Source organism: Carcharhinus amblyrhynchos, unplaced genomic scaffold, assembly GCF_965287045.1.
Source record: "Carcharhinus amblyrhynchos unplaced genomic scaffold, sCarAmb.v2.hapA chromosome_1198, whole genome shotgun sequence".
Taxonomy (NCBI): Eukaryota; Metazoa; Chordata; class Chondrichthyes; order Carcharhiniformes; family Carcharhinidae; genus Carcharhinus; species Carcharhinus amblyrhynchos.
Window position 1 is genome coordinate 1 of NW_027650938.1, and position 23,935 is coordinate 23,935.

At 54.5% G+C, this 23,935-nt stretch overlaps 1 protein-coding gene across 1 annotated transcript; it reads right to left on the bottom strand.

Moving 5' to 3' along the window:
• Positions 1-4,229: 4,229 nt before the first annotated feature.
• On the bottom strand, positions 4,230-23,695 carry trip6 (thyroid hormone receptor interactor 6). The gene is made up of 10 exons (XM_080185076.1): positions 23,665-23,695; positions 22,330-22,537; positions 16,797-16,954; positions 15,150-15,269; positions 13,827-14,609; positions 11,632-11,752; positions 11,196-11,365; positions 8,266-8,444; positions 6,834-6,954; positions 4,230-5,003 (listed from the first exon to the last, which is right to left on the bottom strand). The coding sequence occupies exons 2-10, from the start codon at positions 22,526-22,528 to the stop codon at positions 4,872-4,874; spliced, it is 1,983 nt and encodes a 660-aa protein (XP_080041202.1). The 5' UTR covers positions 22,529-22,537; positions 23,665-23,695; the 3' UTR covers positions 4,230-4,871.
• Positions 23,696-23,935: the final 240 nt, after the last annotated feature.

Sequence of the window (23,935 nt, forward strand, 5' to 3'; positions counted from 1 at the left end):
CTCCCTCCCTCCCGGTACAGGATTCTCTCTCTCTCCCTCCCTCCCGGTACAGGATTCTCTCTCTCTCCTCCCCCGGTACGGGATTCTCTCTCCTCCTCCCTCCCGAGTACAGGATTCTCTTCTCTCCTCCTCCCTCCCGGTACGGGATTCTCTCCTCTCCCTCCCTCCCGGTACAGGATTCTCTCTCTCCCCTCCCTCCCGGTACAGGATTCTCTCTCTCTCCTCTCCCCCCGGTACAGGATTCTCTCTCTCTCCCTCCCTCCCGGTACAGGGATTCTCTCTCTCCCTCCCTCCCGGTACGGGATTCTCTCTCTCTCCCTCCCTCCCAGTACAGGATTCTCTCTCTCTCCCTCCCTCCCGGTACAGGATTCTCTCTCTCTCCCTCCCTCCCTGTAAGGGATTCTCTCTCTCTCTCCCTCCCTCCCGGTACGGGATTCTCTCTCTCTCTCCCCCTCCCAGTACAGGATTCTCTCTCTCTCCCTCCCTCCCGGTAAGGATTCTCTCTCTCTCCCTCCTCCGGTAAGGGATTCTCTCTCTCTCTCCCTCCCTCCCGGTACGGGATTCCTCTCTCTCTCCCTCCCTCCCAGTACAGGATTCTCTCTCTCTCCTCCCTCCCGGTACGGGGATTCTCTCTCTCTCCTCCTCCCTCCCGGTAAGGGATTCTCTCTCTCTCCCTCCCTCCCGGTACGGGATCTCTCTCTCTCTCTCCCTCCCTCCCGGTATGGGATTCTCTCTCTCCTCCCTCCCTCCCGGTACAGGGATTCTCTCTCTCTCCCTCCCTCCCGGTATGGGATTCTCTCTCTCTCCCTCCTCCCGGTAAGGGATTCTCTCTCTCTCCCTCCCTCCCGGTACGGGATTCTCTCTCTCTCCCTCCCTCCCGGTAAGGGATTCTCTCTCTCTCTCTCCCTCCCGTAAGGGATTCTCTCTCTCTCCTCCTCCCGGTATGGATTCTCTCTCTCCTCCTCCCTCCGGTAAGGGATTCTCTCTCTCTCCCTCCCTCCCGGTAAGGGATTCTCTCTCTCTCCCTCCCTCCCGGTATGGGATTCTCTCTCTCTCTCCCTCCCTCCCGATAAGGGATTCTCTCTCTCTCCCTCCCTCCCAGTACAGGATTCTCTCTCTCTCCCTCCCTCCCGGTACGGGATTCTCTCTCTCTCCCTCCCTCCCTCCCAGTACAGGATTCTCTCTCTCCCTCCCTCCTGGTATGGGATTCTCTCTCTCCCTCCCTCCCGGTACGGGATTCTCTCTCTCCCTCCCTCCCGGTACGGGATTCTCTCTCTCCCTCCCTCCCGGTAAGGGATTCTCTCTCTCTCCCTCCCTCCCTCCCGGTACAGGATTCTCTCTCTCTCCCTCCCTCCCGGTACGGGATTCTCTCTCTCCCTCCCTCCCGGTAAGGGATTCTCTCTCTCTCCCTCCTCCCTCCCGGTACAGGATTCTCTCTCTCTCCCTCCCTCCCGGTACGGGATTCTCTCTCTCTCTCCCTCCCGGTACGGGATTCTCTCTCTCTCCCTCCCTCCCTCCCGGTACGGGATTCTCTCTCTCTCTCCCTCCCTCCCGGTACGGGATTCTCTCTCTCCCTCCCTCCCGGTACAGGATTTTCTCTCTCTCCTCCTCCCTCCCTCCCAGTACAGGATTCTCTCTCTCTCTCCCTCCCTCCCGGTACGGGATTCTCTCTCTCTCTCCCTCCCTCCCGGTAAGGGATTCTCTCTCTCTCCCTCCCTCCCGGTACGGGATTCTCTCTCTCTCCCTCCCTCCCGGTAAGGGATTCTCTCTCTCTCCCTCCCTCCCGGTACGGGATTCTCTCTCTCTCCCTCCCTCCTGGTAAGGGATTCTCTCTCTCTCTCCCTCCTCCTGGTACGGGATTCTCTCTCTCTCTCTCCCTCCCGGTAAGGGATTCTCTCTCTCTCTCCCTCCCTCCTGGTACGGGATTCTCTCTCTCTCTCCTCCCTCCCGGTAAGGGATTCTCTCTCTCTCTCTCCCTCCCGGTAAGGGATTCTCTCTCTCTCTCCCTCCCTCCTGGTACGGGATTCTCTCTCTCTCTCCCTCCCTCCCGGTACGGGATTCTCTCTCTCTCCCTCCCTCCCGGTAAGGGATTCTCTCTCTCTCCCTCCCTCCCGGTAAGGGATTCTCTCTCTCTCCCTCCCAGTACAGGATTCTCTCTCTCTCCCTCCCTCCTGGTACGGGATTCTCTCTCTCTCCCTCCCTCCCGGTAAGGGATTCTCTCTCTCTCTCCCTCCCTCCCGGTAAGGGATTCTCTCTCTCTCCCTCCCTCCCGGTACGGGATTCTCTCTCTCTCCCTCCCTCCCGGTAAGGGATTCTCTCTCTCTCCTCCTCCCTCCTGGTACGGGATTCTCTCTCTCTCTCCCTCCCTCCCGGTACGGGATTCTCTCTCTCTCTCCCTCCCTCCCGGTAAGGGATTCTCTCTCTCTCCCTCCCTCCCGGTAAGGGATTCTCTCTCTCTCTCCCTCCCTCCCGGTACGGGATTCTCTCTCTCTCTCCCTCCCTCCTGGTACGGGATTCTCTCTCTCTCTCCTCCCTCCCGGTAAGGGATTCTCTCTCTCTCTCCCTCCCTCCCGGTAAGGGATTCTCTCTCTCTCCCTCCCTCCTGGTACGGGATTCTCTCTCTCCCCTCCCTCCCGGTAAGGGATTCTCTCTCTCTCCCTCCCTCCCGGTAAGGGATTCTCTCTCTCTCCCTCCCTCCTGGTATGGGATTCTCTCTCTCTCCTCCTCCCTCCTGGTACGGGATTCTCTCTCTCTCTCCCTCCCTCCCAGTAAGGGATTCTCTCTCTCCCTCCTCCTCCCGATAAGGGATTCTCTCTCTCTCTCTCTCCCTCCCTCCCGGTACGGGATTCTCTCTCTCCCTCCCTCCTGGTACTGTATTCTCTCTCCCTCCCTCCCGGTACGGGATTCTCTCTCTCCCTCCCTCCTGGTACTGTATTCTCTCTGTCTCCTCCCCTCTCCTGGTAAGGGATTCTCTCTCGCCCTCCTCCCTCCTGGTACGGGATTCTCTCTCGCCCTCCTCCCTCCTGGTACGGGATTCTCTCTCTCTCCCTCCCTCCCGGTAAGGGATTCTCTCTCTCTCCCTCCCTCCCGGTAAGGGATTCTCTCTCTCTCCCTCCCTCCCGGTAAGGGATTCTCTCTCTCTCCTCCTCCCTCCCGGTATGGGATTCTCTCTCTCTCCCTCCCTCCCGGTAAGGGATTCTCTCTCTCTCCCTCCCTCCTGGTACGGGATTCTCTCTCTCTCTCCCTCCCTCCCGGTAAGGGATTCTCTCTCTCTCCTCCTCCCTCCCGGTATGGGATTCTCTCTCTCTCCTCCTCCCTCCCGGTAAGGGATTCTCTCTCTCTCCTCCTCCCTCCTGGTACGGGATTCTCTCTCTCTCCCTCCCTCCCGGTAAGGGATTCTCTCTCTCTCCCTCCCTCCTGGTACGGGATTCTCTCTCTCTCTCCCTCCCTCCCGGTAAGGGATTCTCTCTCTCTCCTCCTCCCTCCCGGTATGGGATTCTCTCTCTCTCCTCCTCCCTCCCGGTAAGGGATTCTCTCTCTCTCCTCCTCCCTCCCGGTATGGGATTCTCTCTCTCTCCTCCTCCCTCCGGTAAGGGATTCTCCCTCTCTCTCCCTCCCTCCCGGTAAGGGATTCTCTCTCTCTCCTCCTCCCTCCCGGTAAGGGATTCTCCCTCTCTCTCCCTCCCTCCCGGTAAGGGATTCTCTCTCTCTCTCCCTCCCTCCCGGTAAGGGATTCTCTCTCTCTCCTCCTCCCTCCCGGTATGGGATTCTCTCTCTCTCCCTCCCTCCCGGTAAGGGATTCTCTCTCTCTCCCTCCCTCCCGGTAAGGGATTCTCTCTCTCTCCCTCCCTCCCGGTAAGGGATTCTCTCTCTCTCCCTCCCTCCTGGTATGGGATTCTCTCTCTCTCCTACTCCCTCCTGGTATGGGATTCTCTCTCTCTCCTCCTCCCTCCCGGTAAGGGATTCTCTCTCTCTCCTCCTCCCTCCCGATAAGGGATTCTCTCTCTCTCTCCCTCCCTCCGGTATGGGATTCTCTCTCTCTCTCCCTCCCTCCTGGTATGGGATTCTCTCTCTCTCCTACTCCCTCCTGGTACGGGATTCTCTCTCTCTCCCTCCCTCCCGGTAAGGGATTCTCCTCTCCCTCCTCCTCCCGATAAGGGATTCTCTCTCTCTCCCTCCCTCCCGTTATGGGATTCTCTCTCTCTCCCTCCCTCCTGGTACTGGATTCTCTCTCTCTCCTACTCCCTCCTGGTATGGGATTCTCTCTCTCTCCTACTCCCTCCTGGTAAGGGATTCTCTCTCTCTCCTACTCCCTCCTGGTATGGGATTCTCTCTCTCTCCTACTCCCTCCTGGTAAGGGATTCTCTCTCTCTCCTACTCCCTCCTGGTAAGGGATTCTCTCTCTCTCCTACTCCCTCCTGGTATGGGATTCTCTCTCTCTCCCTCCCTCCCAGTAAGGGATTCTCTCTCTCCCTCCTCCTCCCGATAAGGGATTCTCTCTCTCTCCCTCCCTCCCGTTATGGGATTCTCTCTCTCTCCTTCCCTCCTGGTATGGGATTCTCTCTCTCTCCTACTCCCTCCTGGTATGGGATTCTCTCTCTCTCCTACTCCCTCCTGGTATGGGATTCTCTCTCTCTCCTACTCCCTCCTGGTATGGGATTCTCTCTCTCTCCTACTCCCTCCTGGTATGGGATTCTCTCTCTCTCCTACTCCCTCCTGGTAAGGGATTCTCTCTCTCTCCTACTCCCTCCTGGTATGGGATTCTCTCTCTCCCCGTCCCTCCCGGTACTGGATCCCCTGTCTCCTCCTCCCTTTTGGTATGGTTCTCTCTCCCTCTCCCCACTGCTCCAGCCATGGAAAGGTGAGGGAAGTTAACAGTCGGTGGTGATTTTTGCCGAGAGATCCTGGATTCTTCGCGAGCTGCAGTTCTTGCACAGGATGTGACCGTCCAGCGGGTAGCAGCCGCACCCCTCCCCCTCTGACGACAGGATGAAGCCACAGTCCTGGGGAGGTGAAGAAGACACGGGAGGAGTGGGAGGAGGAAATGACCAGCAGGCAGTCCAAAGAGAGAACACACATTTGCGTAGCCCCTCCCCCATCCTCACAGCACTCCACCGCTGCTGAAACCGTTTTGGAGTAATCATTCTTACGATGTGGGAAACGGGGCAGAGATTCACATATAGCAAGATCCCACGGCCAGCTATGTGATAGCTGAGAAGTGGAGGAGGAGGAGGAGGCAGCCACTCAACTACACCATGGCTGGTATTGTAACAATATCAAAGCTCCTTGATTACCCCGCCCAACAAAAATCTATCAATCTCATCGAAACTAGAAGCAGGAGGCCATTTGGCCCTTACAGCCGCTCCACCATTCAGTTTGATCATGGCTGATCATCAAAAACAATATCCAGATACCCCTTCCCCAAATTCCCTTGATCCCTTTCGCCCCAAGAGCGATATCTAATTCCTTCTTGAAATCACATGTTTTGGCCTTAATTACTTTCTGTGGGAGTGAATTCCACACATTCACCACCCTCTGGGTGAAGAAATTTCCCTTCACCTCAATCCTAAAAGGTTTACCCCTTATCCTCAAACTCTGACCCCTAGTTCTGGACTCCTCCCAACATCAGGAACATTCTTTCTTAATCTACCCTGTCTAACCCTGTTCAAATTTTATACGTTTCAATGAGAACTCCCCCCCCGTCACTCTTCCAAACTCCAGTGAATGTAATCCTAGCCGAGTTAGTCTCTCCTCATATGACAGACCTGCCATCCCAGGAATCAGCCTGGTAAACCTTCGCTGTACTCCCTCTATAGCAAGGACATCCTTCCTCAGATAAGGACACCAAAACTGCACACAATACTCCAGGTGTGGCCTCACCAAAGCCCTAGACAATTGCAGCAAAACATCCCTATTCCTATACTCAAATCCTCTGGCTATGAAATTTCCAACAGAAAGCAACCCCTCCCCACCGCCATCCCACTCTGGCTCCAGCCTGGACAGCATTTTTGGGGGTGGGGGAGGCGGGGGGAAAGAATTCCAGATTCTCACACCTCTCTGCTCCCCTCCACAACTTTCTGTGGCAATGAATTCTACAGATTCAACACCCTCTGGCTGAAGAAATTGCTCCTCATCTCGGTTCTAAAGGGTTGTCTCTTTACTCTAAGGTTGCACCCTCTGATCCTAGTTTCTCCTACTAATGGAAACACCTTCCCCACGTCCACTCTATCCAGGCCTTTCAATATTCTGTAAGTTTCAATGAGATTCCCCCTTCTTCCTTCTAACCTTCATTGAATACAGACCCAGAGTCCTCACATGCTACTCATATGTCATAGAATCATAGAATTACAGTACAGAAAGAGGCCATTAGGCCCATTGAGTCTTCACAATTCCACCCAGGCCCTATCCCTATAACTCAATGCATTTATCGTAGCTAGTCCTTTGACATTAAGGGATAATTTAGCATGGCCAATCTACCTAACTTTCACATCTTTGGACACCAAGGGACAATTTAGCATGGCCATTCCACCTAACACACACATCTTCGGACTGTGGTGGAAACCCAGAGGAAACCCATGCAGACACGGGGAGAATGTTCCAGTTCCACACAGACAGTGACCCAAGTCAGGAATCGAACCCGGGTCCCTGGCGCTGTGGGGCAGCAGAGCTAACCACTGTGCCACCGTGCTGCCCAGGATCCCGGGATCATTCCCTCTGGATCCCTCTTCTGTTTGTCTGTTCCAGCCCCCAATCTCCATTCGATCGCCCCTTCACCGTCCATAGTCAGGGAGGTGCCGAGCCTGTGCAGCTGGAGAATGGCAGCAAACTCTTACCTCACACTTGTAACAGTTGACGTGGAAGCTACGATCCAGGGCAACAATGCGCACAGTCTCCTCCTGTCCAGCTTCGGGCATGATTGGCTTGGCACAGACAGAGCAGCGTGGAGCAAATTTCCTGAGAGAGACACAACACCGCAGGAATGTTCAGCTGCAGGGCGACGGAGTTCAGAGAAACTTGTGTGGGCAAGTCAAAACAAATGGCCAGGAATGTGAACGGGTCACAAATACACCCAGGAGGGAATTCAGATGAAATCCCACCCTGAGGCTCAGTGCTGAGGGAGCACTCTGTATCTAACCCCGTGATCTACCTGTCCTGGGAGTGTTTGATGGGGACAGTGTAGAGGGAGATTTACTCTGTATCTAACCCCGTGCTGTACCTGTCCTGGGTATGTTTGATGGGGGGACAGTGTAGAAGGAGCTTTACTCTGTATCTAACCCCATGCTGTACCTGTCCTGGGAGTGTTTGATGGGGGACAGTGTAGAGGGAGCTTTACTCTGTATCTAACCCCGTGCTGTACCTGTCCTGGGAGTGTTTGATGGGGGGACAGTGTAGAGGGAGCTTTACTCTGTATCTAACCCCGTGCTGTACCTGTCCTGGGAGTGTTTGATGGGGGACAGTGTAGAGGGAGCTTTACTCTGTATCTAACCCCGTGCTGTACCTGTCCTGGGAGTGTTTGATGGGGGGACAGTGTAGAGGGAGCTTTACTCTGTATCTAACCCCGTGCTGTACCTGTCCTGGGAGTGTTTGATGGGGGACAGTGTAGAGGGAGCTTTACTCTGTATCTAACCCCGTGCTGTACCTGTCCTGGGAGTGTTTGATTGGGGACAGTGTAGAGGGAGCTTTACTCTGTATCTAACCCCGTGCTGTACCTGTCCTGGGAGTGTTTGATGGGGACAGTGTAGAGGGAGCTTTACTCTGTATCTAACCCTGTGCTGTACCTGTCCTGGGAGTGTTTGATGGGGGACAGTGTAGAGGGAGCTTTACTCTGTATCTAACCCCGTGCTGTACCTGTCCTGGGAGTGTTTGATGGGGGACAGTGTAGAGGGAGCTTGACTCTGTATCTAACCATGTGCTGTACCTGCCCTGGGTGTGTTTGATGGGGACAGTGTAGAGGGAGCTTTACACTGTATCTAACCCTGTGCTGTACCTGTCCTGGGAGTGTTTGATGGGGGACAGTGTAGAGGGAGCTTTACTCTGTATCTAACCCCGTGCTGTACCTGTCCTGGGAGTGTTTGATGGGGACAGTGTAAAGGGAGCTTTACTCTGTATCTAACCCCGTGCTGTAAACTGTCCTGGGAATGTTTGAGGGGGGACAGTGTACAGGGAGCTTTACTCTGTATCTAACCCTGTGTCGTACCTGTTCTGGGAGTGTTTGATGGGGACAGTGCAGGAAGAGATTTACTGTGTGTAATGTTGTACACTTACATGTGGAAGTCCTCAATGCAATGAATCTGGCTGGTAGCATCCACAGTGAAGGGGATCCCATCCAGACACCGGTGACACACCACACAGGTGAAGCACTGAGGGTGATAGGCACGGCCCATGGCTCGTAGAATCCTGTCCATGATGGGCTTGGAGCAGACGGAACATTGTTCCAGGGTGTTCTGTATGGGAGAAGGATTAAAACAATCAGAATAACCATTTTCACAGCAAGGCAGCCCAGCGTGTTCATTGGAAGTTCACAGCTCTGAGATTCTCCCACTCTCCCCACCCACCTTGCCTAATCTATCCCCATAGAACCACAGACAAGTTACTGCACAAACAGGGGGCCATTTAGCCCATCTTGTCTGTGCCAGCCTGAGGACACCCAGGCGCCCTTTCCAATCCCACCTTCCTGCATCCAGCCCATAGCCTTGTAGCTTATAGTACTTAAAGTGCAGATCCAGGTACTTTTTAAAAGAGTGTAGGGTCTCTGTTTGCACCACCATCTCAGGCTGTGAATTCCAGACCCAACACCCTATGCGTAAAGAAGTTCTTCCTTGTGTCCCCTCTATACCTACTGCCACTTATCCTAAATCTGTGTCACCCGGTACCAGAATTCTCCACCAAGGGAAACAATGTTATCCTGTCCAATCTGTCTCTTCTCATCATTTTGTACACCTCAATCTGGTCAGCCCTCAGCCTTCTCTGTTCCAAGGAAAATAATCCCAACCTCTTCAATCTCTCCTCGTAGCTACACCTTTCCAGCCCTGGTGACATTCTCGGGAACCTCCTCAAACTCTCTCTCCAGAGCAGTTACGTCCTTCCTGTAATATGGTGACCAGAACTGCACATGAAACTCCAGATGGGCCTCGCTAGTGTTTTACCCCTTCCTGCACCCACCCACTCTCGCCGTATGAAGGGACATCCACTAGTGCCCAATCATCCACAATCTTAAATCGACCACAGCTCCATGAATGGAGGAGGCCAGTTAGACAGGAACTGACCGACTGCTGAGTGAGCAAGCTCATCCTCGAGCTACGGTTGAGGCAGTAACAGCTGTGGCCTTTGGAGGGCAGCATTGGCCAGGGTTTGATATCAGGCAGTGTCCGCAGTGTGTGACCTGTCTCTGCGATCGCCCAGGGATGTCCAGTGCTTGTTCAATGTAGCACGGGCTCATTGAATGATTAACTCAAAGAGCGCCCTCCCACTTCCCCTCACACCTCAAGCTATGATCACGCCAGAATAATAAGTAATAGAAAATTGTTGGATTGACCACTCAATGAGACGCAGGTAAGTTAAAGTTTATTTTTTAGTCACAAGTTGGCTTACATCAACACTGCAATTAAGTTTCTGTGAAAATCCACTAGTTGCCACACTGGCTACACTGAGGGAGAATTCAGCATGGCCAATGCACCTAACCAGCATGTCTTTCAGACTGTGGGAGCACCCGGAGGAAACCCACACAGACACGGGGAGAATGTGCAGACTCCACACAGACAGTGACCCCAAGCCGGGAATCAAACCCGCACAGTATAACTGCTTGCATTCTCGGTGCATTGTAATGACCCCAGTGCTACATGCATCGTAACTTACTGCATTGTAAATAGCAACAAACTTACACGCATCGTAACCGGCTGCGCTACACGCATCGCAACCGGCTGCGCTACACGCATCGTAACCGGGTGCGCTACACGCATCGTAACCGGGTGCGCTACACGCATCGTAACCGGGTGCGCTACACGCATCGTAACCGGATGCGCTACACGCATCGTAACCGGGTGCGCTACACGCATCGTAACCGGCTGCGCTACACGCATCGTAACCGGGTGCGCTACACGCATCGTAACCGGGTGCGCTACACGCATCGTAACCGGGTGCGCTACACGCATCGTTACTGGCTGCGCTACACGCATCGTAACCGGGTGCGCTACACGCATCGTAACCGGGTGCGCTACACGCATCGTTACCGGGTGCGCTACACGCATCGTTACCGGGTGTGCTACACGCATCGTAGCTGGGTGCGCTACACGCATCGTTGCTGGGTGCGCTACACGCATCGTTGCTGGGTGCGCGACACGCATCGTTGCTGGGTGCGCTACACGCATCGTTACTGGGTGCGCTACACGCATCGTTACTGGGTGCGCGACACGCATCGTTGCTGGGTGCGCGACACGCATCGTTACTGGGTGCGCTACACGCATCGTTGCTGGGTGCGCTACACGCATCGTTGCTGGGTGCGCGACACGCATCGTTACTGGGTGCGCGACACGCATCGTTACTGGGTGCGCTACACGCATCGTTACTGGGTGCGCGACACGCATCGTTACTGGGTGCGCGACACGCATCGTTACTGGGTGCGCGACACGCATCGTTACTGGGTGCGCGACACGCATCGTTACTGGGTGCGCGACACGCATCGTTACTGGGTGCGCGACACGCATCGTTACTGGGTGCGCGACACGCATCGTTACTGGGTGCGCGACACGCATCGTTACTGGGTGCGCGACACGCATCGTTACTGGGTGCGCGACACGCATCGTTACTGGGTGCGCGACACGCATCGTTACTGGGTGCGCGACACGCATCGTTACTGGGTGCGCTACACGCATCGTTACTGGGTGCGCGACACGCATCGTTACTGGGTGCGCTACATGCATCGTTACTGGGTGCGCTACACGCATCATAACCAGTTGCACATTATGCATAGACGTGCAGGTTAGGTACACTGGCCATACTGAATTCTCCCTCAGTCTTCCTCAGAGTCTGGTAACTAGGGGATTTTCACAGCAGCTTCATTGAGGTGTTAATGTAAGCCGACGTACGACAATAATAAACATTATCATATGGACTGTGCATGGTAAATGACCATGGGCAGTGGATGCGCTGTAACTGGCCACATTCCACGACTGTGTAACTGGCTGTGTGCTACTCACAATGTAACAGGACTCGCAGTATGATTTCTTGTCGATGGCATAGAAAGGTTGGCCCCGCAGTCGACAGCGACAGGTCATGCAGGTGAAACACTCAACGTGGAAGACTTGGTCCATGGCTATACAGCCTGTGCCGTCCCCAACCACGTTCTCCCCACACCGAGCACAGCGCCCTGGCAACGAGAATCATCAGCACTGCTCAGAACACCCAACAACAGAGTCAGTCACTCACAATCAGTGATCCCCGAGGATCAACGGGCCGGTGTTAGTACCTCCCCCTCATCTTTGACCTGCGGTGGTCAGTAAATATCCCAGCCACGCCTGTGCGATCCTGGCGGTTAAACACTGGCTTCGAACCAATCACATCTGAGCTTTAACCATTGGTTTGCGCAATGAAACCACCTCAGAAACACGCCCCTCCCTGTCAGGGAACACTCACCGAAATACTCCTCGGATGGTGGGTTGTTCATGTCATGGACCAGTTTCTTGGTGATCCGGTCAAGCTCGTCCTCTGGTCTGCTGGCTTGCGCCGACCCCCCTGCGGGAGGCCCGTAATGGGGCTAGAGACACAGAGGAGACAGCGTGTGAGTGTGAATCAATCAGCATACACAATCTAAAAACCCACTGAATCCCAGCATTTCACTGTCTGACACAGACCCCACTCCTCAACTTTATCTCCCGCCTCCCCACCTTCTAGTAAGATTTCCCGATTCCTCCCCCCCACCATCAGATCACTCAATTCCATCCTCATCAGGGGAGTTCCAGAATCCCGATGGCACAGTAGCACAGTGGTGCTTCTCAGCGCCAGTGACCCGGGTTTGATTCCCAGCTTGGGCTCTGTCTGTGTGAAGTCTGCACATTCTCCCTGTGTCTGTGTGGATTCCCTCCGGATGCTCCAGCTTCCCCTCTCAGTCCAAACATGCGTGGGTTAGGTGGATTGGCCATGCTAAATCGCCCCTTATCATAGAAACCCTGCAATGCAAGAAAGAGGCCATTTGGCCCATCGAGTCTGCATCGACCGCAATCCCACCCAGGCCCTACCCCAAATCCCTACATATTTACCCAGTAACCTACGCATTGCAGGACACTAAAGGGCAATTTTAGCATGGCTAATCAACCTAACCCGCACATCCTTGGACTGTGGGAGGAAACCGGAGGAAACCCACACAGACATGGGGAAAACGTGCAGATTCCACACAGACAGTGACCCAAGCCAGGAATCGAACCCTGGCCCCTGGCGCTGTGAAGCAGCAGTGCTAACCACTGTGTTACCTTGCTGCTCTTAGTGTCAGGAGGATTAGCTAAAGTAAAGTGAAATTTATTTATTAGTCACAAGTAGGCTTACACTGCAATGAAGTTACTGTGAAAATCCCCTACTCGCCACACTTTGGCACCCAGTTTGAGTACACTGAGGGAGAATTTAGCATGGCCAATGCAGTTCTGAAATCTGTCCTCTATGAAACTTTCCATCCTTCTCCTCCACCTGTAAACACTCCATGGAATCTATCACCCCTTTTCTGCCTGCCCCCTTTTACCCCGGATGTGACTGGGTGCGGAATTTGGTTTGACAGTCACTCCTGTGAGGGACCTTGGAGAGAGTTTTATTGGGTAAAAGGCGTCACACAAATACTGGGCACTGAGTGGCCCTTATCTTACAGAGAAGCATCGAAGATGGAGCAGCAGGAGGCCATTCAGCCCTTCGAGCCTGCTTCACCATTCATCACCATCATGGCTAATGATCCAACTCAATAGCCTCATCCTGCTTTCTCTCCATAACCTTTGATCCCATTCACCCCCAAGTGTTCTATCCAGCCACCTCTTGAATACATTCAATGTTTTGGCATTAACTACTTCCTGTGGGAATGAATTCCACAGGCTCACCGGGTGAAGAAAAGTCTCCTCACCTCCGTCCTAAATGGTCCACCCCCAATCCTCAGACTGTGATCCCTGGTTCTGGACTCCCCCCACCATCGGGAACATCCTCCCTGCATCTACCCTGTCTGGTCCTGTTAGAATTTTACAAGTCTCTATGAGATTCCATCCCCCATCCTCCTCATTCATCTCAACTCCAATGAAAACAATCCTAACCTGGTCAATGTCTCCTCGTACATCAGTCCCTCCATCCCCGGAATCAGCCTGGTAAATCTTCACTGCACTCCCTCCAGAGCAAGAGCATCCTTCCTCAGAAAAGGAGACCAAAACTGCCCACAATACTCTAGGTGTGGCCTCACCAAAGCCCCTGTATAATTGCAGCAACATGTCCCTGCTCCTGTACTCAATACCTCTCGCAATAAAGGCCAACATACCATTCGCCTTCTTTACCGCCTGCTGCACCTGCATGCTTACCTTCAGCAACTAGTGCACAAGGACATCTAGGTGCCTCTGCACACTCCCCTCTCTCTCCCAATTTACAGCCACTCAGGTAGTAATCTGTCACCTTGATTTTGCTTCCAAAGTGAATAACCACATATTTATCCAAATTATACTGCATCTATCATTGATATGCCCACCCACCCAGCCTGTCCAGATCATTCTGAAGGATCTTTGCATCCTCATCATAGTTCACCCAACCACTCAACATGGAATCATCTGCAAACTTTGAGATGTTACATCTTGTTCTCTCATCCAAATTACCTTTGTGAGGTGACTGACGGTGGTTGGCGGGGGTGGTGGCGGAGGGGGCAGTTCCTCGCTGTAACCACTCTTCTTGGGGCCAAATGACTGGTACTGGCCTGGCTGCTTGGATCCACCGCCATAGAAGGCGAGCTCTGGCCTCCTGGCGTTCCCGTACATCCCCTCAGGGCTGTAGGGGGCTTCCGGGAGGCCTGGGGGCCCTCCGGCGAAGTGCGCGGGCGGATACCAGTTTGGAGAGGCTGGTGCTGGGTCTGGGGCTGGAGGGACCGAGGCGTAGGATGGCTCGGGGTACCTGTGCTGCGGGGCTCGGTAGGCCGGCTCTGGATGCTGGTGGAGGTAGGCCGAGGAGGCCTGTCGGGGTGGAGGAGGCCCGTAAGCCTGCTCAGCCTGGCGACCAGGCTGGGTGTAACTTGGAACTGGCTGGGCCACTTTGACCTGCACATTGAAGGCCGGGCCAGCGGACGTTGAGGCCGTGGTGTAGGAGGCGGCCACGGGCTGAGGGTACGACCTTGGAACAGAAGCGGAGGTGTAGGCTGTGGATTGCGCTGACGGAGCGGTGTAGGCCCCAGGGTGAGCCGCGCTGCTATAGGCCGGAGGGTGGGAGGCGTTGCTGTAGGCAACGGGCCTGGAGGTGGAGAAGGCCTCAGGCTGGCCTGGTGCCTTTGTTGCCATGGTAACAGATGGCTGAGCCATGGGTTTGTAAGCAGGCAGTTGTTTGGCTGGAATGTTAGCCGGTTGGGAATGGTAAGAGGATACGCCCGGAGAATTGCCGCTGTCGTAATTCTGCAAAAGAGAGAAAAAAGGTACAGAGCTGCTGGCTGGAGAACGATTCTTACATCCAGTTACACAGTAATATCACGTAATTCTAGAATCGCAGCTACCCCATGACCCCCTCCCCCAAACAACACTGCTGACCCCGACCTCTGTTACAGAATTATAGGAAATCATAGAGAAGCTATAGTGCCGAAGGAGGCCATTCAGCCCATCGAGTCTGCATCGACAACAATCCCACCCAGGCCCTATCCCCATAACTCCACATATTTACCCCACTTATCCCTCCAACCGATGCATCCCAGGACACTAATGGACAATTTAGCATGATCAACGCAACCTAACCTGCACATCTTTGGACTGTGGGAGGAAACTGGAGAACCCAGAGGAAACCCACGCAGACACGAGGGAAACATGCAAATTCCGCACGGTGACCCAAGTCAGGAATCAATCCCAGGTCCCTGGCGCTGTGAGGCAGCAGTGCTAACCAACCACTGTGCCCAGTTGACCCTGTGACGTAGCAGCCTGGGGTGACATCCTTTGCCCTCTTACCTGTCTTGGTCGGGGATGGAAGGGAGAGTTGTTCTCCATGTCAGCCAGCATGCTGGTCAGAGAGTCGATCTCAGCATCAATGCTCGAGGGCCGATTCACAGGCTTCTCCAAAGGCCTCACCTATAAAATAAGACAGGATTTCGGACGGTGCATGGAGCTGGGGCGGGGTGGGGAGGAATAGTGGAATGGCCTGGTCAGACCAGCAGGCCTCACTTCCAATTCAAACCCAACCTTCAGTCTTTGCTCTGCCATAAGCATATCCGGCAGCTCCTCAGTGCCTCTGTGGCCACTTCCCCTGCCATTCCGCACCACCCACTGTCCCCTGCCTGACACCCAGTGCTCCCTCCACCATCCACTGCCCCCCTCCAACACTCACTGCTCCTCCGCGACACAGGGAGCATGGGTCATCTTAATGAGAATAAACGTGGGCTTATCCACTTTGGTAGCAATAATAGGAAGGCAGATTATTACTTGAATAGGTGCAAATTGAGAGAAGTGGATACTCGATGAGACCTTGCTGTCCTCATGCATCAGTCGCTAAAAGTAAGTGCACGGGTACAGCAGGCAGTAAAGAAGGCAAATGGTATGCTGGCCTTCATAGCGAGAGGATTTGGGTATAGGAATAGGGATGTTTAGCTGCTATTGTACAGGGCATTAGTGAGGCTACACCTGGAGTGTTGTGTGCAGTTTTGGTGTCCTTATCTGAGGAAGGATGTCCTTGCTATAGACGGAGTACAGCAAAGGTTTACCAGGCTTATTCCTGGGATGGCAGGTCTGACATATGAGGAGAGGTGGGTTAGGATTATATTAGGAGTTTAGAGGGGATGTCATAGAAACTTATAAAATTCAAAGGGTCGATTCAGAAAGAATGTTCCTGATGTTGGGGGATCCAGAACGAGGGGTCAGAGTTTGAGGATAAAGGGTAAACCTTTTAGGACTGAGGTGAGGAGAAATTTCTTCACCCAGAGGGTGGTGAATGTGTCGAATTCACTCCCACAGAAAGTAGTTGAGGGCAAAACGTTGTGTGATTTCAAGAAGGAATTAGATATTGCTCTTGGTGCTAAAGGGATCAAGGGATAAGAGGGGAAGGGAGGGATCTAGATATTGAATTTGATGATCAGCCATGGTTAAAATGAATGGTGGAGCAGGCTGGAAGGGCCGAATGACCTCCTGCTGTTTCTACTTTCTATGCATCTAAGAAAGCGGAGTGTTTAACCATTGAGGTGCAGCATTCAATAATCACTTGATGACAGATATGCCAATCCTCAAGTCCCTCAATTCCCTCAAGATTTGGAAGGAATTGAACGGCTGAACGGCATCAAAGGGCTGAATGGCCTTCTCCTCAGCCCAGAATCATCTGTTCACATCACTGGCATTTCTTAGCCTGAAGGAAATCAGTTCTTTTATTGGCAATCATAAACATATAGCTGATATTATTAGGGAAGGAGATCATTTTAAAATATTGCATGACTAATATTTAATCATACAACACGGACAGCCAGTTTTATCTCCCTGTTGTGTTTATTTGGTGCAGATAGTGCCTAGGCGTCTTCACTTCCGCAATAACATGATCCTGCACTCCATGCGACCTCCCCAACCCCAGGCTGAAGGCGACTGCATGCACCTGACTTCCTGCTACATTCTCACCTGTGTCTGGTGGGGGACCTGAGGCTGAGCCTGACTCCAGGACACGGGGTTCCTCTCCTCTCTCCCTCCTGGCCCCGAGGGGTAGCGATGCTCTGTGGACATGGTTGTCAAGGGCTGGAATGATCGGGGAACCTCGGTGGAGCTCTGCGAAACTAGTCCTACCAAAAACGACAAGCAGCGTGATTACAGGAGCTTTGCTTGTAGGTGGAGTGTGTTTGTGTGCGCAAGAAAGTGCACGAGTGTGTATGTGTGCGCATGTGCACGCATGAGTGTATGTATGCGCATGTGTGCACAGATGTGCACACAAGTGAATACGTGTGCGTATATGTGCCAAGTGTGTGCATGTGTATGTTTCTTCTTTATATCATGGAATACGGTCATCGCTGGGCTGGGTCCAACATTTATTGACCATCCCTAATTGCACCTTGAACTGAGTGTCTCGCTAGACCATTTCAGAGGGCAGTTAAGAGTTGACCACATTGCTGTCGCTCTGGAGTCACATGTAGGCCAGAACGGGTAAGGATGGCAGATTTCCTTCTCTAAAGGAATGAATGAATTTTTCCAACAATCATTGATAAGTGTAATGGTGACCATGAAACTTTTAATTTGAGATTTTTATTTAATTCAAATTTTTCTATCTGGTGTGGGATATTAAAGGTAGGTGGTGACAAAATGGTATTGTCACTGGGTTAGTAATCCAGAGAGCGAGAGTAATGCCTTGGGGGACCCGGGATCGAATCCCACCATAGCAGATGGTGGAATTTGAGTTCAATAAAAATCTGGAACTAAGAATCTACTATTGACCATGAAACCCATTGTCAATTGTTGGAAAAACCCATCTGGTTCACTAATGTTATTTAGGGAAGGAAATCTGGTCTGACTTACATGAGACAACAAGTGTGTGTTTCTCTCTACAGCTGCTGTTGTAGTGTAGGAAATGTGAACTGTGCACAGCAAGCGCCACAAACAACAATGGGATCATCACTGTACTGAGGGTGCTCATTCAGATATTGGCCAGAACGCCTGAGAGAACTGAAGCTTCTCCACACTAACAGGAAAAGGCAGACAGATCCTCAAAAAAAAGAAAAACAGCACTTCTGACAGTGCGGCGCTCCCTCAGTACCGACCCTCTGACAGTGCGGCGCTCCCTCAGTACCGACCCTCTGACAGTGCGGCGCTCCCTCAGTACCGACCCTCTGACAGTGCGGCGCTCCCTCGGCACCGACCCTCTGACAGTGCGGCGCTCCCTCGGCACCGACCCTCTGACAGTGCGGCGCTCCCTCAGTACCGACCCTCTGACAGTGCGGCGCTCCCTCGGCACCGACCCTCTGACAGGGCGGCGCTCCCTCAGCACCGACCCTCTGACAGTGAGGCGCTCCCTCAGCACTGACCCTCTGACAGGGCGGCGCTCCCTCAGCACTGACCCTCTGACAGGGCGGCGCTCCCTCAGCACTGACCCTCTGACAGGGCGGCGCTCCCTCAGCACTGACCCTCTGACAGGGCGGCGCTCCCTCAGCACTGACCCTCTGACAGGGCGGCGCTCCCTCGGCACTGACCCTCTGACAGTGCGGCGCTCCCTCGGCACTGACCCTCTGACAGTGCGGCGCTCCCTCGGCACTGACCCTCTGACAGGGCGGCGCTGCCTCGGCACTGACCCTCTGACAGGGCGGCGCTGCCTCAGCACTGACCCTCTGACAGTGCGGCACTCCCTCAGCACTGACCCTCTGACAGGGCGGCGCTCCCTCAGCACTGACCCTCTGACAGGGTTGCCGTCCCTCAGCACTGACCCTCTGACAGTGCGGCGCTCCCTCAGCACTGACGCTCTGACAGTGAGGCGCTCCCTCAGCACTGACCCTCTGACAGGGCGGCGCTCCCTCAGCACTGACCCTCTGACAGTGCGGCGCTCCCTCAGCACTGACCCTCTGACAGGGCGGCGCTCCCTCAGCACTGACCCTCTGACAGGGTTGCCGTCCCTCAGCACTGACCCTGTGGCAGTGCGGCGCTCCCTCAGCACTGACCCTCTGACAGTGCGGCGCTCCCTCAGCACTGACCCTCTGACAGTGCGACACTCCCTCAGCACCGACCCTCTGACAGTGCGGCCCTCCCTCAGCACCGACCCTCCGACAGGGCGGCGCTCCCTCAGCACTGACCCTCTGACAGTGAGGCGCTCCCTCAGCACCGACCCTCTGACAGTGCGGCGCTCCCTCAGCACCGACCCTCTGACAGTGCGGCGCTCCCTCAGCACCGACCCTCTGACAGTGCGGCGCTCCCTCAGCACCGACCCTCTGACAGTGCGGCGCTCCCTCAGCACCGACCCTCTGACAGTGCGGCGCTCCCTCAGCACCGACCCTCTGACAGTGCGGCGCTCCCTCAGCACCGACCCTCCAACAGGGCGGCGCTCCCTCAGCACCGACCCTCTGACAGTGAGGCGCTCCCTCAGCACTGACCCTCTGACAGTGCGGCGCTCCCTCAGCACTGACCCTCCAACAGGGCGGCGCTCCCTCAGCACTGACCCTCCAACAGGGCGGCGCTCCCTCAGCACTGACCCTCTGACAGGGCGGCGCTCCCTCAGCACTGACCCTCTGACAGTGCGGCGCTCCCTCAGCACTGACCCTCTGACAGGGCGGCGCTCCCTCAGCACTGACCCTCTGACAGGGCGGCGCTCCCTCAGCACTGACCCTCTGACAGGGCGGCGCTCCCTCAGCACTGACCCTCTGACAGGGCGGTGCTCCCTCAGCACTGACCCTCTGACAGGGCGGCGCTCCCTCAGCACTGACCCTCTGACAATGCGGCGCTCCCTCAGCACTGACCCTCTGACAGTGCGGCGCTCCCTCAGCACTGACCCTCTGACAGTGCGGCGCTCCCTCAGCACTGACCCTCTGACAGTGCAGCACTCCCTCAGCACTGACCCTCTGACAGTGCAGCACTCCCTCAGTACTGCTAAGGGGTGTGAGAGTCCAGTGAAGTATTCTCATTTCTGCAGGTGAACTTAGTCCCACAAGCTTCAGTCCGCACAGTGCGAGAGGGCCAACAACTCTGTCTTGATTTTGTAAATATTCACCATCTCAATTCCAGAAGATGTGGTAGGTTTCCTCCCCTGTGCCCATGGGAGCAGGAAGCAGGCGTGGGGGCTCGATCAGCCTGTCTGGCAGCAGCTCCTCCTGATGCACTGTGAGCGCAGACTGACTGGATCAGAGGCCATGGCTGCTCTCACAGGGCGTCACTGCTGTTACCATTCCTTCAGAGTTTGTATGCCCTTGTAAGGAAAGTGATTTCTTTTGCTAAAGAGGAATTCTGTAGGCATGGTATGAAGATTAACCCTCTCAGAACCAAACCCAGGAAAGACAGCACATGCTACTGAAATCTGGAGACCAGCAGCACCCAATGTCGCCGTGCTTGGGCTAGCTAACCTCAGCCAGGGTTCGAGTTAATTCATAGAATCCCTACAGTGCAGGAGGAGGCCATTTGGCCCATCGAGTCTGCACTGACTCTCTGACACAGTATCTTACTCAGGCCCTATTCTCATAATCCCACACATTTAATTCCCCTAATTTACACCGACTCTTAAAGGGCCATTTAGCATGGCCAATTCCCCCTAACCTGCCCATCTTTGGACACTAAGGAGCAATTTAGCATTTGATTTGATAAGATTTGATTTATTATTGTCACATGTATCAGCATACAGTGAAAAGTATTGTTTCTTACGTGCTATGCAGGCAAAGCATACCACCTAATTTGCACATCTTTGGACACTAAGGGGCAAATTTACCATGGCCAATCCTCCTCACCTCCACGTCTTTGGACACTAAGGGCCAATTTATCATGGCCTACATGTCTTTGGAGTGTAGGAGGAAATCAGAGAACGCAGAGGAAATCCATGCAGACACAGGGAGAACGTGCAGATTCCACACAGACAGTGACCCACGGCAGGGAATTGAACCACTGTGCCACTCATTATTCTCAACTCATTAGCTCACTGTTTCCCAGCAAGGCGGGGGGGAGTCTGCCAGCCAATGTACCTCCCCGCCAATTACAATCCAGTGACTCCAAGGTATAAGAGTTGGAATTCAGCAGGCTCTGGGGCTTTCAGATAAATCTTTCACCCCAAGATCTCTCACTGTCCCAAACACTCCAAACTAAATCATGGCAGCAGGACATGTCCCAAAACCAAGGAGAGAGAAACTCAGGACCAGTCCTACACACAGACTCACACAGAAAACAGACATGCACAAAATACGCAGGCAGACAGACAGGCAGACTGATTCACAGAGACAGACACCACACCCCCACCCCCGGGAGTCGAACACACCCCCTGGGGGGGGGGGGGGAAACGGACAGACGCACCGAGACGGACACACACACACATACAGCAACATTTGAGTGATGTAAAAGATCAATGGGTAGCATTGCTGCCCCACAGTGGCAGGGGCCCAGGTTCAATTCCAACCTTCCTGTGTCTGTGTGTGTTTCCTCCGGGTGCTCGGGTTTCCTCCCACAGTCCAAAGATGTGCGGGTTAGGTGGATTGGCCATGCTAAATTGCTATTTAGTGTCAGGGGGACTAACTAAAGTAAATGTATGGGGTTATGGGGGTAGGGCCTGGGTAGAATTATGGTCATTGCAGATTCAATGGGCTGAATGGCCTCCTTTTGTACTGTAGGGATTCTATGATTCTAGAAGAGGGGAAGTAAATCCCTGGGGCCAACATTCACCCCTCAACCAACTCCTTAAAAACACAACCTGGTCATTATCATCAAGCTGTTCATGGGATCTTGCTGTGTGAAAACTGCCCGTTGTCACAACATTGACTACACTTCAAAAAGTACTTCATTGGCTGAAAACTGTTTTGGGATGGCCCCAGGTTGGAAAAGGCACCGTCATGGGTGGCACAGTGCTTAGCACTGCTGCCTTACAGCACCCAGGACCTGGGTTCGATTCCCGGCTTGGGTCACTGTCTGTGCAGAGTCTGCACATTCTCCATGTCTGCATGGGTTTCCTCCCACAGTCTGAAAGATGTGCTGATTAGGTGCATTGGCCACGCTAAATTCTCCCTCAGTGTACCCAAACAGGCGCAAGAGCGTGGTGACTAGGGGATTTTCATAGTAACTTCATTGCAGTGTTAATGTAAGTTGACTTGTGACTAATAAATAAACTTTAAGCTTAAAATGCAAGTTGTTTTCCATTCTGGTGGAGACAGAGCGCTGGAGCAAGATCAACAAAAAAGCAAGAGTCGGCCACTCCCCAACCGTTCAGTGAGCAATCTGTTCACTCCTTGAGCTGCTTTCTTTGACCCACCCCTCTCATAACCTACATGACTGCAGCAGTTCAAGAAGGCAGCTCACCATCACTTTCCCAGAGGGGTAAGCGATGGGTAATGCCACACAAACACCCATGGTTGAAGAGAGAGAGGCACAGACTGATCCCACTGCTGCCCTTGAAAGATTTGCCAAATTCCTCCCAGTCCAACCTGTGGCCCCCAGTTACCGCTGGCACCTGTGACTGACATTGCCTGCAGCGCATGCCCACCCTGGGTACCTGGTTGAGGTGCTGTGTAACGCAGCGGTCCTCCCGCACTCAGGCCTCCGTTTTGCTCAGGTTTGAAGGCAGGGGTGAACTTCTGTGACTGCCGGTAGGCAGTGGACGAGGTAAGCGAAGGACCGCCCGGCACTGGGGCGGGAGCACTGTCCGCGAGATGACCGCTACTCTTTGGAGGAAGCCAAGTCGGACCGGACATCACCAAATCCTACTGGGACAAAGCACACACATCGCATTGTTAATTCCCAACTGAGACTCACCGGGGTCGGGGGGTAGACAGCACTGAATCCAGGACTCACTACAGATCAAAATTCAACCGGCCAGCTGCAGCACTTTACTTGGGAGGGCGGAGGGAGGGTGGAGGGGAGGCGGCGGGAGGGAGAGCGGAGGGGAGGCAGGACAGAGGGAGACGGGGGAGGCAGCGGGAGGGAGGGGCAGCGGGAGGGAGGGGCAGCGGGAGGAGGCAGAGGGAGGGAGACGGGGAGGCGGTGGAAGGGAGACGGGGTAGGCGGGACGGAGGGAGACGGGGGGAGGTGGCAGGAGGGAGATGGGGAGGTGGGAGAGAGCGGGGGGTGGCAGGAGGGAGATGGGAGAGGTGGGAAGGAGAGGGGGGAGGCGGGAGGGAGAGGGGGAGGTGGCGGCAGGGAGATGTGGGAGACGGGGGAAGTGGGACGGAGGGAGACGGGGAGGCGGTGGGACGGAGATGGGTTGGGCGGAGGGTATACAGGGGAGGCAGTGGGAGGCGGGAGAGAGAGAGAGAGGGGGTGGCAGGAGGGAGATGGGCGAGGTGGGAAGGAGAGGGGGAGGCGGAGGGAGAGGGGGAGGCGGAGGGAGAGGGGGAGGCGGAGGGAGAGGGGGAGGCGGAGGGAGAGGGGGAGGCGGAGGGAGAGGGGGAGGCGGAGGGAGGGGGGAGGCGGAGGGAGAGGGGGAGGCGGAGGGAGAGGGGGAGGCGGAGGGAGAGGGGGAGGCGGAGGGAGAGGGGGAGGCGGAGGGAGAGGGGGAGGCGGAGGGAGAGGGGGAGGCGGAGGGAGAGGGGGAGGCGGAGGGAGAGGGGGAGGCGGCAGGAGAGAGATGGGGAGGTGGTGAGAGTGAGATGGGGGGAGGTGGGAGGGAGGGGGTAAGTGGGGAGGCAGTGAAAGTACGAGACTGAGGTGGAACGAGCAAGAAAGGCAAGGGAGCAAAATGAAAGGCAGCGGGACAGTGTTGGCAAGTGAGAAAGCGAGAAAGGCAGAGTGGGGAAATAACAAACAAGATAAACAAATCCATTCTCTCTAACTTTAAATCCCATAAAAAACCCAAATTTGGATATTTGGGAATCTCCGACACCAATCTTACATCACCAAATCACCGTCCTTTATCCTGCAGTTCCCCCCATCCTGAGCCAGACCACCCCCACCCCCAGCTGGAGTCCGATTTATCCACACATGATAAAATAATCCGGAAAAGTTCCACCAACATCTCAGCCGTCACCAACAGAAGCAGAGCTCCCGCCTTCCTCTCTGGAAATGACTGCAGATATATACACACGCGCGTGCGCGCGCGCGCGCACACACACACACACACACACACACACACACACACACACACACACACACACACACACACA

Coding starts and splice junctions, on each gene's coding strand:
- trip6 (XM_080185076.1), bottom strand. CDS start 22,528: ATGTCCGGTCCGACTTGGCTTCCTCCAAAGAGTAGCGGTCATCTCGCG. Junction 16,955..22,329: donor TTACACAGCACCTCAACCAG/GTACCCAGGGTG, acceptor CGTTTTTGGTAG/GACTAGTTTCGCAGAGCTCC. Junction 11,753..13,826: donor CCGTCAGTCACCTCACAAAG/GTAATTTGGATG, acceptor CTGTGTCTCTAG/CCCCATTACGGGCCTCCCGC.